At 40.3% G+C, this 20565-nt stretch overlaps 1 protein-coding gene across 21 annotated transcripts in view; it reads left to right on the forward strand.

The window, feature by feature from the left end:
* Positions 1-20565, forward strand: part of dlg2 (discs, large homolog 2 (Drosophila)) — a 182547-nt gene that overhangs the window by 130099 nt on the left and 31883 nt on the right. For 16 of the 21 annotated variants that reach the window (XM_044369687.1, XM_044369686.1, XM_044369692.1 and 13 more), the window contains 7 exons: positions 10262-10315; positions 11441-11491; positions 13353-13477; positions 16591-16760; positions 17495-17631; positions 19072-19216; positions 20081-20246. In XM_044369687.1, the coding sequence (XP_044225622.1) occupies positions 10262-10315; positions 11441-11491; positions 13353-13477; positions 16591-16760; positions 17495-17631; positions 19072-19216; positions 20081-20246 (848 nt within the window). The remainder of the gene's footprint in view (positions 1-10261; positions 10316-11440; positions 11492-13352; positions 13478-16590; positions 16761-17494; positions 17632-19071; positions 19217-20080; positions 20247-20565) is intronic. The other 5 variants (XM_044369690.1, XM_044369698.1, XM_044369700.1 and 2 more) reach the window with 1 other exon arrangement.

Raw genomic sequence — 20565 nt, forward strand, 5'->3', positions numbered from 1 at the left:
ACTCAGTTTCACTCTCATCCAGTATCTCGCCCTATCCCTCTCTATCTCTCTCCCCTCTTCCTCCCTCCCCTTTCTCTCTCTCTCATTTATCGTTCTCCCACTCCAGAAGCTCTGACACACACACGGTCACACACACACGCACACCCTCTCTAGCCCGTACAGTTAGCGCAGCCAGCCAGTCGGTTCATTCATCATTCATTTTGCCAGAGCGAGCAACTTATAGAACAGGCAGGACCGTGTCTCGTGTTTGATGACTGTACCAGTGAGCCTACAGAAGAGGAACAAAAAGAAGCAAAAGACAAATTGTTGAAGTAAGCAGAGGTTAGTGTTTTGTGGCAGCAGCATGACTGCTTACCTGAGCAAACAGCAGAGTTGCTTTGCAGACCTGGATGGAAGGGGGGACTGTGGGGAGGTGCCATGTTCCTTCAGCTGGCATCATCAGCACCCCAACAGTCACCACCACCATCACCCATCCCAGCGGTACCATTATGGATCTGTCCCTGGCGGTGCCACCCTCCCCCGAAGGGGGGCTCGGACGGCAGCCTGGCATTTGGACAGCACATCCTCTAGGAGCCCCAGCCGCTTGGCGGCAGTAAGAACCAAGGGGGGGAGCTGTGACCTGTGGCCCGCTGACTGTGGCTGCATCCAGAGCTGGCAGGAGCCCTATCAGGTAAACCCTGCTGCTATCAGAGAACATTAGCAGCTGTTTCATGAGGAGCAGCAAGCTGTTGGACAGATTTGCCTGTTTGTGACTTCTGTGGTTACTGTAGAGTCAGGATACATTATAATTGAGGAGATTTTGTTGTTGTGCTTTTTGATGAAGAGAGCTAATGTTTGGCTGGTACATCACTTTGTCAATGGCAGTTTTAACTTCTATCATTGAGATTCTTTCTTTTCTCACTCAGCAGCTTGAGAGGTGTCTATGTGTAATCCTCGTGTAAGGAGCTGCTAACCAACCTAAACAAATTTCATTAGTTTCAGTGAAGAGTGTCACAAACTGCAGTTTCTGAGGTTCTTCCATCAACATATTATATATTTGTGCATCATTGCAGTTTAATGCCTCAAACCTTAGTCCAACCCTAGAGGAGAAATGCAAGCAGTGTAGTTCTGTCAGGGAGGATCTGGAAGACGCCAGACCTTCCTGTTCAGGCTTGTTAAGATGCTACAGATCAGTTTTATTGATTTGATAACCCTGGTGATGGTCTCATCTTTTTCACCTTTAGCATCCAAGGCAAGGCATCTATATGCTGTATGTCATATCATATCCAGAAATAAATTGTGAGAGCATTGTGTGTGGGGACTAGAAAGCACTTTTTGTGTTGTCTCTCAGTACTGTGACTTAAAGGATGGTATCAGTATTTGTGAGTCAGGTCAGAATTGCCTCATTTTATCTGTGAGGTTTGCTTTTGTGAAAGATGCCTCAAATTGTGCCTTTTATCATTAACTGACATTTTTGTTACCACGTGAAAAATGTAGCCAAGTCATATTTCCGACACAGACAGCTGTATCAAATGTGGTTAGCGACACATGTTAGTTTGAAGTGGTCAGGGACTGTCATGGGTCAATCCCAAAACCTGCAATATTAAAGCTTGCAACGTGAACAATCTTAGCAACCAGACTACTCACTGTGTGCCAAGCATGAAAAACTATAAGGCTTAATAGGGAAGTCAAAGCACAAGGACAAAAGGTGGCTACCCCCTTTTTCAGCACTTGACACTCTTATTTTAGTTGTTTTTGTTTATTTTGGTCACAACCAGTAGTTTCGAAATAAAATAGGAAGAAAAATCGATGGCTCTGAAGAAATTGATTTCAAGGGTGACTGAATCAACCGTGTCTGCCATGAGTTAATCTAATCACAAATCAGAGTGATGAACCAGGCTGGTAATCTGCATCTGATTGCCAGAGCAGAATTATTTCTTGAGAAGACAGAGACATTCGACTCTGAAGTACTGAGAAAAATGTGGGTGTGGCAAGACATTCACAAGCTGCCATTTAATGATTTGCTCAATGGGCTATCATTGGCCAGGTTTTCTTCTTGAAAACTATAATTTAAGGAACAAGCTTACTAAATGAGCAGTTGAGAAATACAGGTCTGTTGTGCTATGCTGCTTTGACGATAACAGTGACTGAATTTGTTATGAAAGCTTCATGAAATCTTTTACAGCCATGGTTTGAGGCATCTGTGGCCACTGTTTTCACTTCAAAAAGTATTCTGCCACAAAGGACTTATTCTAGATTACTTGGAATAAATGAAAGTAGAATTTAGCAATTAGCAAAAGCAGCAATGCATTTAAAATGAAAGAGAACTAGCATTGATCTCTTGGATGTGCAGTACAAAATTCATCATCATTGAATAATTCTATCCAGTCGCCTCTTCGTCAGCTCCGCAAATTTATGCTCTTTACCTTTATTTTTACAATATTAGTTGTACTTTTTGTGAATAATATGAGACAATGATAACATATGACTACGAGTCACTCATCAGGATAGGGAAATGGTCAACTCACAACTTTGTAAACTCTCCTCCTGCCAACTCTGTTGCCTGGCTGGTCAAGGTTTTCAAATGTTAACATCAGAATGAACATCAAGGAAAAAGTGGGGGGGGGGGGGGGGATAAACACCAGCTACAATCCCAACCACATAGTCAAGCAAGACCATCTGCTGCAAACATGGACAAGTATAAAGCAGCAGCCTACAACGTAAGAAGACCAGTAAAGGAGGCAAAAAGGGACTACTGGAAGAAAGTGGAACTACAATGCCAGGAGGGCAATCCCAGAGATATGTGGCAAGGTCTAACAACTATGACAGATTACAAACCCAGCTCAGTGGTGAGAAAGGCAAGGCAGAGAATGTTTAACCTCAGGTGATTGAGGGGAAATTCTGGGTATCCCCTCAAATATTGAGGAATTCCTACTCCTGCACCATCCAGAGTGTCCTGACAGGGAACATCACTGCCTGGTACGGAAACAGCACTGAACAAGACCACAAGGCCCTGCAAAGAGTGGTTAGTAAGACTGAACATACTATAGGTGGTGCTTTACCCTGCCTTAAAAATATTTACACCAGACCTGTGAGAATAAGGCTAGGAGAATCATTAAGGATCCAAATCACCTGGATAACTGTCTTTTTTCTCTGCTGCTATCAGGAAGGAGGTACCAGATACACCAGGCCAGCACTGAGAGGCTCAGAGAGAGTTTCCACCCTCAGGCCACTAGGATCTGAAATGAAAATTGAAGGAGCTGGCAGGATTACATTTCACTGTGATTGTACCTTATATGATTACATGTGACAATTAAACTTGATTGACTGATTGATTGATTGATTGATTGATTGGCATGGAGACACTTTGAGTTACACTTGATGCATGTGTGCCCTACATGTATGGATACATTTGAAGAAAAAATTTTATCACGTAGAAATGTTGCCCACAAAACAAATAAAAAATGATAAAGGACATAACGTAAATGTCATATTGCCCTCTCAAATATTTTTTTGATTTTCTAAAGATACGTCTGTATGCATAGGAGTGGGCAGCTCTAATGGTGATGCAGTGTTCCTCTCTACAATAACTGTGTGGATGCTTGGTATTAAATATTCTCTGTGACAGGCTCAATGAGCAGTCTGGGGGACTCACTTCATTACTGACATTATATGTTTTATGTTGTTGTATTGAGGACGCTGCTTTACTCTTTATTATCTTCATTATCTTTTAAGAACTCATCATGTAAGGTAGTTGTAAATGTGTAAAACTGTCTCTAAGCAGTGAAACATCTGTTCCCATTGAGGCTACTTTTTATTAGCAGAGCAAAATAGATCTGTATTTTCAGAGGAGATGACATTTGAAAATTAACAAGGGCTTAATGAGTGGTCAGCATGTGCTGTCCTTTAGAATTACACATATACAAAAGTGATGTGCTGCAAAAGCAAATCATTTGCAGTTGTGATTGTGGATTTAATTGCTGGGATGTGTGGTGTTTGTGCAACCATAGCACGAGTGAAATTACCTCAGCCAAGGCCAGTGGGAGGTAATGGGAGGCCATCCATCATGTAGCTGAGGGAGAAGGAAGGGTGCCAGGGGGAGGGGCGGCAGTCAGCAGTACCTGCTCTATAGCTATTGCACTGCCTTTGAAATATGGCAAGCTGGACAATAGTATAAGCTGGAACACAGGGATCCTGATAGAGGGAAATACATTCATGCTGTGTTGCCTGTGAAAGCAGACATATGTCAGACAGATTGTAGTAGTGAGAGGCTATAAAAGCAGATTTTAATGGAAATGTCAAATTTGAAAGTTTTATTGTCAGAATCTCTTTACAATATTGAACCTGTTTTCATTCATTTTGTTCATTTATGTCACAACATTTTACTTTCCGTTGAAGAGATAAATGATGAGTCATTATTTGAAGATAAATTACCAGTATCCTATTTGACCCTGCTGGCCAGGAGTATGCACAGATGACCCTCCTGTTTAAACTAGGGCATTCACAACTGCTGCATCTTAAGGTCATCAGCTACTCACAAAAAGTAGTCGAGATTTGATTAATTGCAGAAGCTTTATCATAGTTTTTGTCACCCAATAACAATGATCAACTCCCATCAAAAAGCTCTCAAATACAACCAGTAAAGGGTTAACTACTGTATGTGGGACTAACCTGGGGGTAGGTGAAATAGCGAAGTCCTTGATTGGCTCTGAGAGGCTGTTTAAGAATGAACCGCAATCTGATTGGACTAAACTCCCAGCAAGCTTGTCTGAGTAGGAGATACTGTCTGACTACAGTTACAACGCAACTGCTTTCTTGCAGGGATAGTGGGAGTCTTTCCTTCTCTAAATACCTTAAATTCTGTTTATTTAACTTGGCATAATGAAGAAAATGATTCTTCTAACAAATCTATGTTATGTCCAACTTCGGTCGTTAGATGGCCATCTCAAAAGCTCTGAATAGCCTATTTTGCATTATGATTACATGCTCAAACCGTTTGAAATAAAAGATCAACTTTGGATTTAACTTTGTTGCAATCTCACCAATAAACACGTATGTCCACAGGTTGCGATAAGTTTACAAATGTAATGGTTGAGCTGTCAAATTATGAACATACATTTTACCCAAATGACTAGTGTAAAGAGAAAATACAATTGGCTAGTTAGGGTAGCCTCACGTACGTATATTGCAGCTGCTCTGGTAAAGTATTTCCACACTGTTGATTGTAGTCAAGCACTGGGATGTACAGCCATGTTTCTTTCTGCCTCTGGCTCTTCCTACGTGTCTTCTGCTTTAGCACCCCACACTGCACAGTGTTAAAGCCACACATGACAACAATAACTACTCACTGCGCCCCCAACTACATATCTGCTCTAGATGCATTGCCACCATGCTAAAACCACAGATGAAACATTAGTCTAAAATAATGCACAATGTTGACTAGCGGTTTTGATAGTCGACTTGTCAACTGCTCTGTGAAACCTCTAGTTTGAACATAGTTGCACTCTCTTTGTGGGCGTCTGTTGTCCTGTAGTTGAGCTTATCTGTCCATTTCCATGGCACTCCTCCATCCTCCTTCCCCTTCACTCTAACCATACTTCTAAAGCATCCACATCTCATATTGTGTTGTTGACTATTTTTACATGAGATGTCAGTGAATTATTGATACGCTCCCCTGTTTTCATGAGCCACTATACATAGTGTTGCCCCTGAATTATTGAGCAAAACTCAACAAGAGCTCAAGAGATTCAACTGAAGAGGTAAAAGCAACTCACTCTGTAACATCTGAAGCATCTGATGCTGCAGCGTTGCTCTCTGCAGCTCAATGACTATTTTCACAATAGGACACAGGGTTCTACACCCTCTTCATCATCCAGTTAGAGCTTTGTTATGTTCCAGTGGAAAATTTCTGTTCTCTCTAGCACAGAGTGAAAGTGTCTAGAAACTTAGAAGAGAAAACACAATACAAAACATTGTGACAACTTGTACTCATTAGATTCCAATAAAACACAGTCCACATGTTTCAGTTGAGTGTTTGTTGAATGATATGCATGAGAAAGTAGGCATGTGGTAGGGCGAAGAAGAGCTCCTGGCCTGAACCCATCAGAAAGCTGCCCTCATTAATACAACACCATGCTCCAGCTTTTAGTTTGACTGTATGCCATTGAACTGTGCTGGCAGAATTCAGATTAATAATTCAATATTATTACACTATATTATATATACACTGTATACACAATATTATCCCTTCAGCTTCATGGAAGCCTCTTAACATATCATGCACAGTGTTGCCATGCTGCTGGACCGCTGGCTTAATGTGCTGTGCTTTTTGAGGCGTTTGATCACGTGGTGATGTTAGGAAGCATGAAGAAGAAGAGAAATGAGCCTAAGTGCAGTTAAGCATGCCATTTATGTGCTCAGTTGAGTGGCCATTACCTCTCGGGGGTCTGTGTGTGCATACATGTGTGTGTATTCATAGTGGCAGTGGTATCCATGTTATTTGCTACTGGGTACTGCAGGGCATAATAGTTCATAGAATTGAAAATGTGTGAAGTCTCTACGTTCTTATTGTAGTCTTTTGTGTTTGTGTGAGTCTTTTTGGTTTTTTTCAGCTTGCTGTGACTTTCCATAGCTATGCTGTAGAATATTAAAGGCCACCTTTCCTCACTGCAGTGCAGGTCACAGTGCTTCCATGCGTTTGCTGCTGGCGAACTGACAGGCACAGGTCAGCAGAAAGCATCCAGTGATAGGAATAAAATGAATGACAGATCCTTTTGATCTACAATTGGATTATTTTAGATTCCTGCTCTCTGGCATAATAGAAGGAGATTTGCTGTACAAGAGCCGATTTGTTTCTTTCCCTGTTTCTGTCCTCCTGTAATAGCTCCAGAGACCAGTGAGGCGACATCCTTCCTGGACACTACCTGCATTGCAGAGGAGTGTCTATGTGTTCTGTACTTTATGTGTATATGTATGTTATCTGCCTGTGTTTGAACAGACATGTACGGTACATAAATGAATGAATATTTCTGACAGTTAAAGACTGTTGTGGGCTACACATGGTGTTGTTTTAAGTCAGAGTTGAGTTCACTGTTAATGTCCTCTCTCTCTCTCTCTCTCTCTCTCCCTCTCTCTCTCTAAGAGCGTCTGTGAATTCATTCATATGATTAGTGTCCGTGCACGGCAAGCAGAAGCATCTTAATCCTCCTCATCATTCCTCTCACAAACACCCTTTTCCTTCAATCAGTGATGGCTTCAAAATCCTGTGCAGCCAGCCAACTGTAATCTTTCTCTTTTTGTTAAATTCACTGACTCAGTCATTCTGTCTCTGTGACGCTCACACTAACACACAATTAAGACTCACATATTTGAATGAGCCACATTAAACTAATCATTCACATGAATGTAAATGCTTCAGGGTTAAGCCGGGGGACGCAGTGTATTAATGGGAAACATTGGTGTTAAATGTAGAATCTATAAGTCCTGTACAATTACTGCATCATATATATATGATGATGCTCAATAGAAAGTCATTTTTCCAAGAAGGTAAATTGTCTTTAAATTGCTGTGGTGGAGAGAAATAACGGCGTCATTATTCAATTTAGGATAAGCCAGCTCCAATACTGTAATTGGATTTTCTGTTCTTATCTCTTCTAGGAGTAGAGGATATAGCAGAAAGTTACAGGACTACAGCAGACCTTAAACAAACCAGGATTAAAGATCACCAGGGAAATGTTAAGACCAAAGAGTTCACTCTGTCATCTCTCTCTTCCAATAAACAGTGATTTCTACTGTAAAATATCTGCTTTAAATCTCATTTGGATCCACTAATCTGCAAAAATGCTGATTAATTGATTTGAGCTCACTTGGACAGCAGAATCAGACCAAGCGTGAAAATATGTTGATGGAATAATTTTAGCGATCGGCACACTGCATCATTCATTCGACTTGAAAGTGATCATTTGTGCTAATTAACCTTCTGAGTGTGTGAGTAATTCTTGCTGGAGACACGGGTAAAGTCTTCCTCTGTTATCATTGTAACATTTTGCGTATTCAGTTTGGCTTTACTTGATGTAGCAAGTCTGTGGGTTTCTTATGTGTTTTGTTTGTTCTTTCAGTTTTAGGGGTTCTGTCTACACCTACTGAGGTAAATGCTCATTACTGAGGTGTATCTGAACTACATGTCTCAAAGTCAGCTGTCAGTCAAACAGCAGCTCCTCTCAGAGTTTTTTTGCCGGATTAATGTTGACAATACTGATGAACTAACCAGTTCTTCTTTATCAAAGCATACAGTACATAAGGCCTGACGTTCAGCTCTGATTCAGCCTAGCCTTTACAGACACTGCACATAAATGCAATCGCTCAACAGCTTATTATTTACACAGTTATCAGATTATGGTTGTTTCTGAACAGTAGCTTTTGTGGCCTTTTAATAAGCTTTAACAAGGAGGTAACGTACTGTGAATCACAGCTGAGCTGACAACAGCGCTCAGTCACAGTGAGACGCTCCACTACTAAAAGCTACTGATTCTGTCAGTGACAATGATGATTCAGTATAGCCACTTCACTGTGAAGATTTGTTCGTACATGTACTGAACACCTATAAATCTATCAGTTATGCTTACATGGTGACAGAGTTGGTTTGTGTGTCTGTAATTTAGGACTTGTGTGTGTTGGTCAGGAGTGGTTCTGTGTGTGTGTGTGTGTGAACATTCTCAATCACAAGAAGAAATTGATAACAGGATTCTAAGTGTAAAAACGTGCATACGTATGGCTGATGACTGATGCCCCAGAAAAGTAAATAAAATCACTTCCTGTTTACCCCGAGGAAATTCCACTATCCACTAATTGCAGCAAATCTAAAAGCTTTCATCCTCCTGCATTAATTCCATTTTATTTAGGTTGTATTAGCATAGTGTTAATCTACCAGTAACATAGAGGAGAATCTAGTCCTGCACAGAATGTTACCCACACTGCCTGGTCATGAAACCAGTTATCTAAGCTGTATGAAAGCTTTGATGGAGACATGAGTGGACAGCTGATGACGTGCTGTTGCTGGACTGATGACCGAGCATACCGTCTCGTCTTTCACAGCATCATGTCAGTCAGGTTCACAGCAGGTACATGGACTGTAAGGTACTCTTACATTACACAGTAGCAGTGACATAAATCTGTGTGTGTGTGTGTGTGTGTGTAGAACATACAGTGTGGTAATCCTTTTAGTTCATGATATCGCCACATGTGAAATATGTTTACAGACTATGGCTTATAACAGGATTAGGTACAAAGATCTGCCATTATAGTGCTGCTCTCAGCTTTTACACACAATATGATATACTAATTGATATGCATTACATTCTTGTTTATTCTAATTATTCACGGGAGAATGATTAGCCCTTTCTTTTGTTATTGCCCTTGTTTGTTTGAGTTCTATTCATCTTGTGGGGACACAATCAAAGGCCGAATTTCAAAGGAATCTCAAAATGCATCCTTGAGCATCATCTTTTGAAGTGAGTCTCATACATCGGGCTTGTTGTTTAGGTACTGTAAACTGATGTACGCTCACCACTCTTGTGTTGTGGCCAAAACACAGAGAGTTCCTCTCTCGGGAGTCCTGCCTTTAACCATCTGCTCAATTTCTACACGCAATCAGGAGAAAGCATTTTGTGTGCACTGTGTGACATTGGTTTCATTTCATTCTGCACAATTTATGACTGCAATATTATTACCCAACTGGAGGTCAGAATTCCAATATAGGATATAGACCAAAGAGCTGTGCAACAGAGCCATAACATGTGCAGAGGAAAGACATCTGGAACCTAGAAGCTGTTAGTTTAATACGTTTTAACAGTCTCACCATCGGTGTCTGTAAAATCTGACATTTACAAACATCCAGGCATTGATGGTGCATTTTAACATAAGCCGAGGTCCTGTATGAATCACAATATTTGAGTGTCTTTGGTGTCAGTAAGGTGTTAGAATTGCGTAGGAGATGCATGATAAAAACATACTACATCCACTTGTTTAAGAGCCGTGTTCTCATCCCTCTCTCTTGTTAAAGTCATTCAGCTATAATAGCTGTATCAGAGTGTTGCGTACGAGAGAAGGATGTTTATAGTGCCATCCAGCAAATGGAAGTCTGTTAAATTGTTGATGATACAGAGATCCACAAGCCTGTCCCCTGGATACATTCATGGAAAGTAGGACAGTGGTGGGCCTTGGCATCTCTCTATTAGTCAAGTCTCACCCTTTTCTTCCCTCTCTCTCTTTGTCTCTCCTACAGGCCAGCCCTGCCCCGATAATCGTCAACACAGACACTTTGGATTCAGTTCCTTATGTGAGTTTGAATTCTTTTTTTTAATGCACCTATTAGTCTTTTTCAGTAGAAGATCAATACTTCCAGCAGATTAAAGCACAGTTGAGTGGAAGCACATTAAAAGTAAGAATGGTTCTCTTCCTCTCTGCCCTGCTACTGAGTCTGAGGTGAGATAGCATGTGTGCTGTATTACTACAGTTTGATGCCGTAACTTATCTTAGTAAAACAAATGAGGTCGCACTGCTGAATTATTGATGTTTGTCATGAATAAAAGACCAGCACAAGACTTTCTAAAGACCTTCATCTCAAGCACTTTTCACAGTATTTTACATCAAAACAAATAAATGAAGCTGCGGTGCAGAGCGGAAGCTGAATGAATAACAGAACCTGAATAGAGACCAGGCTGTTTTTCATGATAGAACTGTCACAGTTGGTGAATAGTTGGCAGTTATATTAACAGTCACAAACATTTTCAGATTTCTAAAGAAATGAGGACAGGAGAACATCTGCCGCAGCCAGTGACTAGTCATTTCTCCTGCCAGACAACATTACTCACTGTGTTCATGTTATTGAGATTGTCCATAAGCTGAAGAGTCCAGATGTGATTATGCACTGCAGTAACATCATATTTTACTCTCTGGCTGTTTCACTGCTGTTGCTAATTTAGTCTTCAGGTCTTGCTTGTTTCAACAATCATATGGAGTTCTTATAATAATATCTAATGTTACTCAAAAATGATGCCCCACTGGGAATATGATATGCAGCGTCTCATATACTTGTGTGCTATTCCTGTATGAATGTGTAATGACGGAAGCGCTCGCTGCTAATTAATCATCTCAGCGAGATACAGGATGAGACTGACTCCTCTGTAGAAAACCTCCATGTTGCAGAAATAGGTAATGTTGATTAACCATCGCCCTAAATTGTTTCCCTTGGGGTGGGGCCCATTTAGCACAGAAGGCACGAGTGGCCCGGGAAAACACCTGTCACCTCAGATTTAAGGATGTGGAGTTGGTGTAGAGCCAACACTTTGCATCATCCTCTGGCTCCATATATAATTATTCAGCAGCAGTACAAGCTACTGCTGAAAAACGAAAAAATGGAGGAGATGTCTTGGCTCACTCTTCTTGTTTCTTGTGTTTTCAGGTCAACGGCACAGAAATTGAATATGAGTTTGAGGAAATCACTCTAGAGCGGGTAGGTATCTCAGATCTCACAGCTTTAACCACAAAAAATCTATGAGAAGATTTCAGTATAGTGAAACGGTCTCCTGAAGGCTTTAAAATAGGACGCAAAGCTGTAATAGAGAGAAGTTAAGATGATCTCTACTCGGTGTGGGGGTCAGCAACTTATGTATATATCATGAACTAACACCCAAAATGGATGTGTGTGTGCCCAAACTAGAATTTAGCTATTCCCCCCCCCCATACCAAGGCAATAACAAGCATGAAACTGCATACATGTACTACCAGAAATGACCAGAAATAGTTTATTGTATGTATAAACATAAAAGAATCTCCATGATCACAACACCTTGATTTAGCATGACTTATAAATAGTTCCAGAGTCTAATGTTGACTTCCTCACCTGATTTTATTTATGAGGTGAATGTAATGTTTTCGATATAAAGGCAGGCAGCATGAAGTTTATGCGTTACAACCCTATAAAACAATTTGTGTGCTGAAGCAGATGTGGCTCAGTTGGCATAATGAATCTCCAAGACACTGAGATGGAAATATCAGCAAAGTGGATACTAACTGGTGCAGAGAGGAAGCACTTTTGACTTCTCTGATAGGATCAGGAGCAGAGGCAAAGCGAGACCAACAGCAAAGGTGAACGCCACCGAGGACAGAGGTGATTCTGGACAAGAGAGCCTGTACTGTGGCCTCAGAGAGATAAGATTTAATACAGACAGTAGTCAGCCTCCACCCATACTCCAGAACCTCCACATTTATCATCATGGCCAAACTATCTTGTGTATTCTGACCACAGACAGGCCTGTGTCTAGTCCTCAAGCTGTTGCCCTGGAGAGCTGAACAATGTTTTTGATTTACCGTTCTAGGCAGCGAGACCCCACAGGGACGCTCACTGGGTTTTTTTGTAATCAAGAGAAGCTGCTATTCCCATCAGCTAACAACTTAATCAAAGCTTGACTTTCATTTTGTGAGTGGGCATGCAGGGGATTTTATTTACAGAGGCACCAAAGTGCAGCCCCTGCTGTGAAAGACATGGCCTTCAAGAGGTTTGATCCTGCTGCCTTATAAAAACAATATTTCATAGTAAAGTGCTGTTAATAATATAGAGCCACGGTTAAATTATCAGAAAAGCTGTGACCTGGTATTACAGCATGATGCCAGAACCATTTTGTAATGGCAAACTGAAGACCTCTGAGCACTTTATAATCATTCTAAGAGCAGTGACAATAAAAAGCCGTGCTGTTAGATCATGCATCAATATCATGATTGTCTTTTAAAGAAATTGTTACTTGTGCTTTTCAATAGAATGAAAGTTTAAGACTTAGAAAAGGATCAAATATAAAAGTGTACACTAAATGCATACTTTCAAGGCAAACTTGATAGTACACATGATGTAAACAGAGAACAAGCAGAAGAACTGGTAAAGAGGCAGGAGCACTTTGACAGTTATTAGACTTTAGTCCATGAGCTGATGTTTTGGCACAAGCATGCCTTCTTCAGAGCTTAAAGACTAAATCAAATCACATCATATATATAAAGCTTCCAGGGGACCCAGATATACATGCCAGTCTGTGCAAAAAGGACAGTTACAATGAATACAGCAAACTGCGTTATATTGAAAAGTGTTCCTAATATTTTATCCACCCCATTAACTAACATGAGAGAGGCAAAATATTAGGAACACTTTTCAATACAATGCACTCCAGTAGACCACTGCCACCCACTATGACCTCAATAATAAACATAAAGTAGAATTATCATCTTTCTGAAAATGTCAACAAAAACTGAAAATGTAGAAGCTTGGATGTGTTGGCATTATGGCACACTGCACACAGTGTACTGACTGTTTTCCATAACCGCAGGGTAACTCAGGATTGGGTTTTAGCATTGCTGGAGGGACAGATAACCCACACATCGGTGATGACCCTGGCATCTTCATCACCAAGATCATCCCTGGAGGTGCTGCAGCAGAGGATGGACGCCTGAGGTCAGTCATTTACACGTACCCTCACTGTTTGTTTTTTTTTATAAGAGCTAACTAGAAAAAGTTTTCAGACCTGACAGAAAAAAAAAACTTTTGACAAACTTGCCTTAAAAAAGTGTCAGAAAAGAACTCTCCTTTAAGAGGATGACTTTCAGATAATCTCTCACCACTCACTGGAGGCTGCATATATCACTGCTCACTCCTCCACTCCTGTGCTGGATAATCTACCCACAGATATCTTTCATAGAAAACATATTTGAGAGATTATACAACAGTTTCATTTTTCTGTTGGTGTCTCATGCATTTTGAAGTGTATTAAGGACTAAATCCTGTGGCCTCTCCAGTACTTTTATAATAGTTCTCAGGGGAGCCATGTAGAAGCTCTTCTTGTCAGTTCATCTGCTGATGCCTCATATTTCTATGACTCCTGCAAACTCATTTGATCTATTTAAACAGGAAATAATTTCTTTTTCAACAAGTTTATCAAATAGTACATACATTATAGTCATTATAATCAGATATTACACAAATTAAACAGTTCATTTAATCTCAGGATTAACTAACCATGTGACATTTCTGCATTTCTACTTGAGTCTTTTTTTCTTTCCAATTAAAACCACAAGTCAACCTTCAGTACTCTGCAGCATCAGCACTTACTGAGCTCTGATAGTCCACACTGGAAAGCAATTGTCTATGTTGTTTAAGGGCGACCTGCCGTCTATAACAGCCTTACTAAATGAACAAAGGGAGTGTGGATACAGTCCATAAGATCTTTTGCTACAGTAGTTTATCACAGAAGCAAGGACACAACCTGAACTTGTTCATAACTCAGCTGGAGTGAGAGAAACACTGTCCACACTGTACTCGACACCTGGGATCTCGGCTAGTTTAGTTATAAACATGAACACCTTAAGAATAAAAGTAGAGAGCCACAGCTTAAAGTAGTGACATAACTGAAGGACAGCATTGATTGGCCTCTTAGAACATTTGTTGGAGCTTTTTGGTTGTGGTACAATATTGAATGAGCCAGTAAATGTACTCTATTGCTTGTGTTAACAGGTCTCCCCGCTGTTGTCTATCAGAATGTGCCCCTGTTAATACAACTGTGAGAAATGAATCACTGAAACCTGTTGTTGATATTTTTTCCTGTGCATGCATCAGAATATATGCTAAATCATTGACTTTGTTATTACTAGACAAGACAGTTAGAGTTCATATATTGAAATAATACATATGCTATTCACTGGATATCTACCTCTATTGAGCTTTGTAATTCCCTAATAAGCTCAGTAATTGGAGGGTATGTACTTGTATTTGTTGTATGATTTGTCTAAAAAGAATGAGATAGTAGTTATTCTCTCTAAATGTTGTCTTAACACTATTGTCAGTATCATACAGTATCATAAGTACTGTGGGCCCCCCCTCTGCCTTTTAAAGTAGCAGTGATAGATAATGCTGGTTTTGGTTGCAGGCCAACCCCTGTTTTCCTTCCAAGCTGCAGCTCTGGAGCATTACTGTCAGATCACAGATGCTAGAGGCGAGCGTAATGCATGCACAGCGTCAATCTCCGGCAGATTGCAGAAGAAGTAGACTGGGCATAAATCACACTTAGCCTAATTGATGGTCACCCCACTCCAAGGTGGGCAGCAAGACTAATGCATTATGGATGGAGGGGAAGTCTAATCTCTCTCTGTGAGGAAGGAGGCATGATGGGGATTTGGTTTTCTATAACATTATAGAAACCAGACACACTTCCTGTTGCTGCTCTGGGACACTGTAGCAGAGCACTAAGCATACTTAATGCACCGACTCGGCTTAAGGGACTGCTTGGAGCATTTTAATTGTTTCTCATGGAGGCTGTTGTTTTGTAGTGGTAAAAGCATAGATGCAGTCAAGACTAAACATTATAACTCTGAAAGATTTCTATAAACCTGTATGATACAAATTCACAATTTATAATTTTATTCTATGTCAGTACATCTTTACTCAGAAAGTAGAGCTTTTTATTATTATTGGTTGTTTTTCGATTAGTGATAACCAACAAAGCGTCTTAGTTTACCTACTTAAACAACATTAATCACATAGCATAGGTATACTATACTACCTTAATGTATTGGTACTGTCTGATACTGGTTCTAATGAGAATTCTAATTTATCTGTATGACCTTTTACTTGTCAAACAGAGGAAAAATAAGTTTTAAAGATTAAATAACACTTTTGTTGATGTCAGAAGACATGATGTGTAAGTATTCAGATTTATTTGCTCTGCTTCCTGCTGTTGGAAGTGGGTGTGTATGTATGCGTTGGGTTTTGTGTGTGTGTGTGTGTGTGTGTGTGTGCGTGTGTGTGTTGGGTCCCAGCTGGTCCCTATGAGCACCCTAAGGAGAGTTGTGTCCTTGAGTGCCAGGGCATGGATGTTTTGGTCGACACCTCAGGGGGATTCAAACTGAGCTGCTCGCTGACTCTAATTTTTACACAGTTGTATGCTCGCCCCCACATTCTAACACATGCGTAGTCTAATCCTCACTGTCACACATCACACTGATACATATACATGAGTAAGTGTATAGGCACAACCTTGCCTGTAATTTAAACCTCATGTACAAACACGTGTCACCACTGTAAGTAAACATCAACTACCTGTACTGTACTGTATTAAAATCACACACAGTGCATGCGTGTGTCTACAGCCAGATGCCAAAAATAAAAGAAAAAGACTGTCAACTCTTAGACTGTACTGTAAACATGTTGTGTGTATTCACAGAAGTCAACACGTATCCCATTTAACCTAATAAATGTGTATTTTGATGCAGCAAGTTGTTTTTTTACAAGTATAAAATTGTTCTTGTCAAACTGCTTAACACAGTCTCATCCTAATTATAATTGAACAGCTCAGTTAAGATAGTAATAATAGGAATCATGTGATCCCTTAAAAGCTGAAGTTTTCTCAACTTCATATAGAGCTTGACTCTTTAAAAAGGTGGCTGCTGTGCATCTGCCTTGCAAATGCTCCACACAGACTAAAACATGACGGCAGTTTGTGAAGAATAGAACAGCATGAGTGCATCATTATCATCACCCTCCATCAACATTGATTGGCGTTCTTTCTCTTCCAGAGTAAATGACTGCATCCTACGAGTCAACGATGCAGACGTGTCTGAGGTTTCCCACAGCAAGGCAGTAGAGGCCCTGAAGGTTGCAGGTTCTATTGTCCGGCTGTATGTGCGGCGCCGCAGACCAATGTTAGAAACCATCATTGAGATTAAACTCATCAAAGGACCAAAAGGTGGGCTCACACACACAAATCAAGACATACAGAGTCACATACAGACTGATTGTGACTAACAGTTGATTATATTCATTTCTATCCTGCAGTTGATACTCATGTAATTACGTCATCATAGGTACTGGTAATCAGATTAATTTATTTGGAAGGAACACAAACTGGTCACTGTAACTGCAGTGTTCTGTGTATGGCAAGATCTAATTAGATTAGATTCAACTGCTTGGACCATGCATCCCAGTTTAGCTGAACAGATTTCAAACAGTGTGTTCTCTGGCGGTTTATAAAGTTGGGAGGGGAACACAGTTACTACAGATGAAAAGGTGTTGCTTTCCTCTGTTATGTGTGTAGGAGATTAATGGTTTACTCAAAATGCAACAAACACTCCAGTTTACTGTAAAACTGATGCAAAAAAGTGTCAGAACACAACTTCCAAATGTAGATTTAGATGAACTTCTCATCTTGGTCAAATCATAACTAATCTTTCTTAGTCACTAGACTCACCATTTACAGCTTATTCAAGTTCTTTTAAGAAAGTACTAGAAAGTGTTGAGCAATGAAAACATTCTAGTTTTGTTTTTTTTTTTAAATATTGGCTTATACTGTATATACTGCATATATATCATGATACACATCATCATATTGTGTCTCTAGTGTTGGCTAATATAAACCTGTCACACAACCCAAACCCCAAATTAACCAGCTTCTTACACACACACACACACACACACACACAGGGCTTGGCTTCAGTATTGCAGGTGGAGTTGGAAACCAGCACATCCCTGGTGACAACAGCATATACGTCACTAAAATTATTGACGGCGGGGCAGCACAGAAGGATGGCCGACTACAAGTGGGAGACAGGTTGTTAATGGTGAGTATTGCTGGCTCCCACCAAGGTCACAAATGAGTTGCAACACAAATGTTTTCTATCACTCCAGCTGATTAAACCCCAGATTAATTTAAATTTGGGTGGATTATGGGAATTATGTTATGTCAACAAACTTTATGCACTAGAATAATGATAACAATGTTAGTTTGCCTGCTCTAAAAAGTGCAACTAAAACATCAGGAGAGTGAGAGAGATGTGTTCACCCGCACAGTGCTGAGAAAAGGTCTAGACAGGCAACACAGGTGAAAACACCAGTGTGAGAATTGTGGGGGTGTTTAGGGCTTTGATGAACCTCAGTGGAAACATTGAGGTTCATTAAAGACATTGAGCGACTAGAAAGATAAACCTCTCTCCATTGTAATGCAATCCAGTACAACAGTCCTGTAATAACCACAAGGTCTGAGAAGCTCACAAGTGTTGCTGACACTGTGTCTGAGAGGAGTCTGACACGGTATAGCTGATATTTAGCTCCTCTCTATGAACATGTGTACTCTACATTAGCTAGGACAGAACATTAGAAACAGCTTTTGATTGAATGTAATCTAAAACAACACCACCAGCACAAGATACAGCCTCCAAACAAGCTGAACCACAGAACTGAGTCACCACAAAAACAGCTTCGTCATTCAGGTTTCTATTTCTACTGATCCCTTACCGTAGATGAAAACATACAATATGAAATAAACTAACTGGTGCATTATCACTCTAACTGTATTCTCAGTGGTAACAAGATGACAAGTAGATAGAATAGATTTAGACTTACATGGGGCACAGTATGTATGGTGTACTTACAGCATTATCTTTAAAGAATATTTATATGTTGCTTTAAATATCATATTTTCACATAACATATTGCTTTTGATGTGCTTACTAATGATCACAATGGAATGGTAAATTTCAACCAGTAAGTAGTCAGACTCATTTAGCCCTATGACATCTCACTAATCCTGCTGGTGAGTTTTATGAATAACCTGTATAACATCTTCATCATGTTACAATTGTTGCTATTATACAGACAGACGTCCAAGAGACTAATGGTGATTCCATGAATCAGGTTACACTGTGTACAGTACATTAACCAGGCAATGTGCTTGCACATGACAACATTCTTCCTGCATCTTCAGTCTAAATGATAATGAAATGAGTCTCTGGACTACATTGTTAAAGCAACAAAGCAGCAGCCTACTGGCTCAGTGGTGTAACAGCAGCTTTCTATTGAAGAGGGAATCCCTCTTGCTTAACCAGCACTTAATTTAATTACCTCCCTACTGTCGTGTTCTCACCCGATGACCATCTGTCATAATCCAGTCTCCTGGAGGCAGGGAACACACTGGACTCATCTGAACCGAGCAGTAAGAAAACACAAGGCAGCTTCTAAAACTCCTCATTTGACATACAAGAACTGTCTCTTTGTCTGGACAGGTGAACAACTACAGTCTGGAGGAAGTGTCTCATGAGGAAGCTGTGGCCATTCTGAAGAACACGTCGGATGTGGTCTACCTAAAGGTGGGGAAGCCCACCAATGTCTACCTATCAGATCCCTATGGGCCTCCTGATATCACACACTGTAAGTCCTCACCTCTTGTATTTGAAATGATTACTCATCTGTCTTTAGAAAAGTTTAACCAGACAGAAGATAGCATTATGTAGTAAATTTAAAAGATGAGTCTACAAGTTATTACACATGGAATTTGTGTGCCCTGAAGCCATATATGAGTGATGAATATGAATCTACTTCAATACATAAGCTTTCTACAAGTTAAAGCTGCATTAATCGATTTTTGGCCCCTTGAGGACTGAAAAACTTCAAAACAAGCTGTCAGACTCACAGCCCTGACATGCATCAACTTATAGTAATATATTAAGTTTTTATGCTTCACATATTAGCAGATAACGCCCTACTTTCAATATGCATCTAGCAGACACGATGCAACATTAGCATTCATTTGGAGACATTTTCTGGCCAGATGATGAATCTGAGTCTCTCCTTTTATCTCTGTTTGTGGTCTCCACCAACTCCTGACGGAAATATGTGGCTTTTTAACTGCTATTTGGTGGGCAGGAAGCAGGCATAGGGTTTATCACTGCAAACACTTGCCTGCTGCTGCTAAAAATGGGTTTGGTGATACCAGTGAGACTGAACAATACAGTGAATGTGTTGTTAAACCAAAACAATGAGCTAAAAGTGCCTAAAAGGCTTGGGTGATACTAATACTCCACACGCAACCTCCTTAATTCACCCTCTTGACTTGTTTTCCTGTGAACATATCAAATTCTTATTGTTATTTAATCTGTAACTTGAACTAATAGATACTCTTTCTTTTGTTTAAAAACTATATATTTATATAAGAGAAAACTTCTACTTTTATATTTAACATTTGAACCCCAAATCCACTCTGTTTTTACTCTCACTCTCACTCTTCCTCCGCAGCTTTCTCTCCAGCCATGGAAAATCATATCTCTTCCCCCATCAACAGTGGCACTCTGGAGTACAAGTCTGGTCTCACCCCCATCTCCCCTGGGAGTTATTCCCCCCTCCCTAAGCATTTAGTGGGGGAAGAGGATATAAACAGGTTGGATGGTTTTTCCTTCTTACGGTAATTACCTCCTTTTCTACCAGACTACTAGAACTACAGGTAGAAGATGTGTTCACCCCGCTCCTCCTGTCTGCCCCTTGTCTGGACTGTTTGTGTGGCAATCCAAAAAGCAATCAAAACTCCATGCTGAGTTATGATGCCATTTGAAAAGATCAGTTTCTCTGTGTTTGGATCATCAGGCTTTTTTTTTTTTATTTGTGTGTTTGTTTGTTTGTTTTTTGTAAAACCCCATGGATCCTAAAGTCAGCCTCTAGTTTTCCCTGCAGTGTTTTTTCTAATATGGCCTCAAAAAAGGAGCTCTGGGACCTTAAAGAAGGGT

This window comes from Thunnus albacares, chromosome 13, assembly GCF_914725855.1.
Source record: "Thunnus albacares chromosome 13, fThuAlb1.1, whole genome shotgun sequence".
NCBI lineage: Eukaryota > Metazoa > Chordata > Actinopteri > Scombriformes > Scombridae > Thunnus > Thunnus albacares.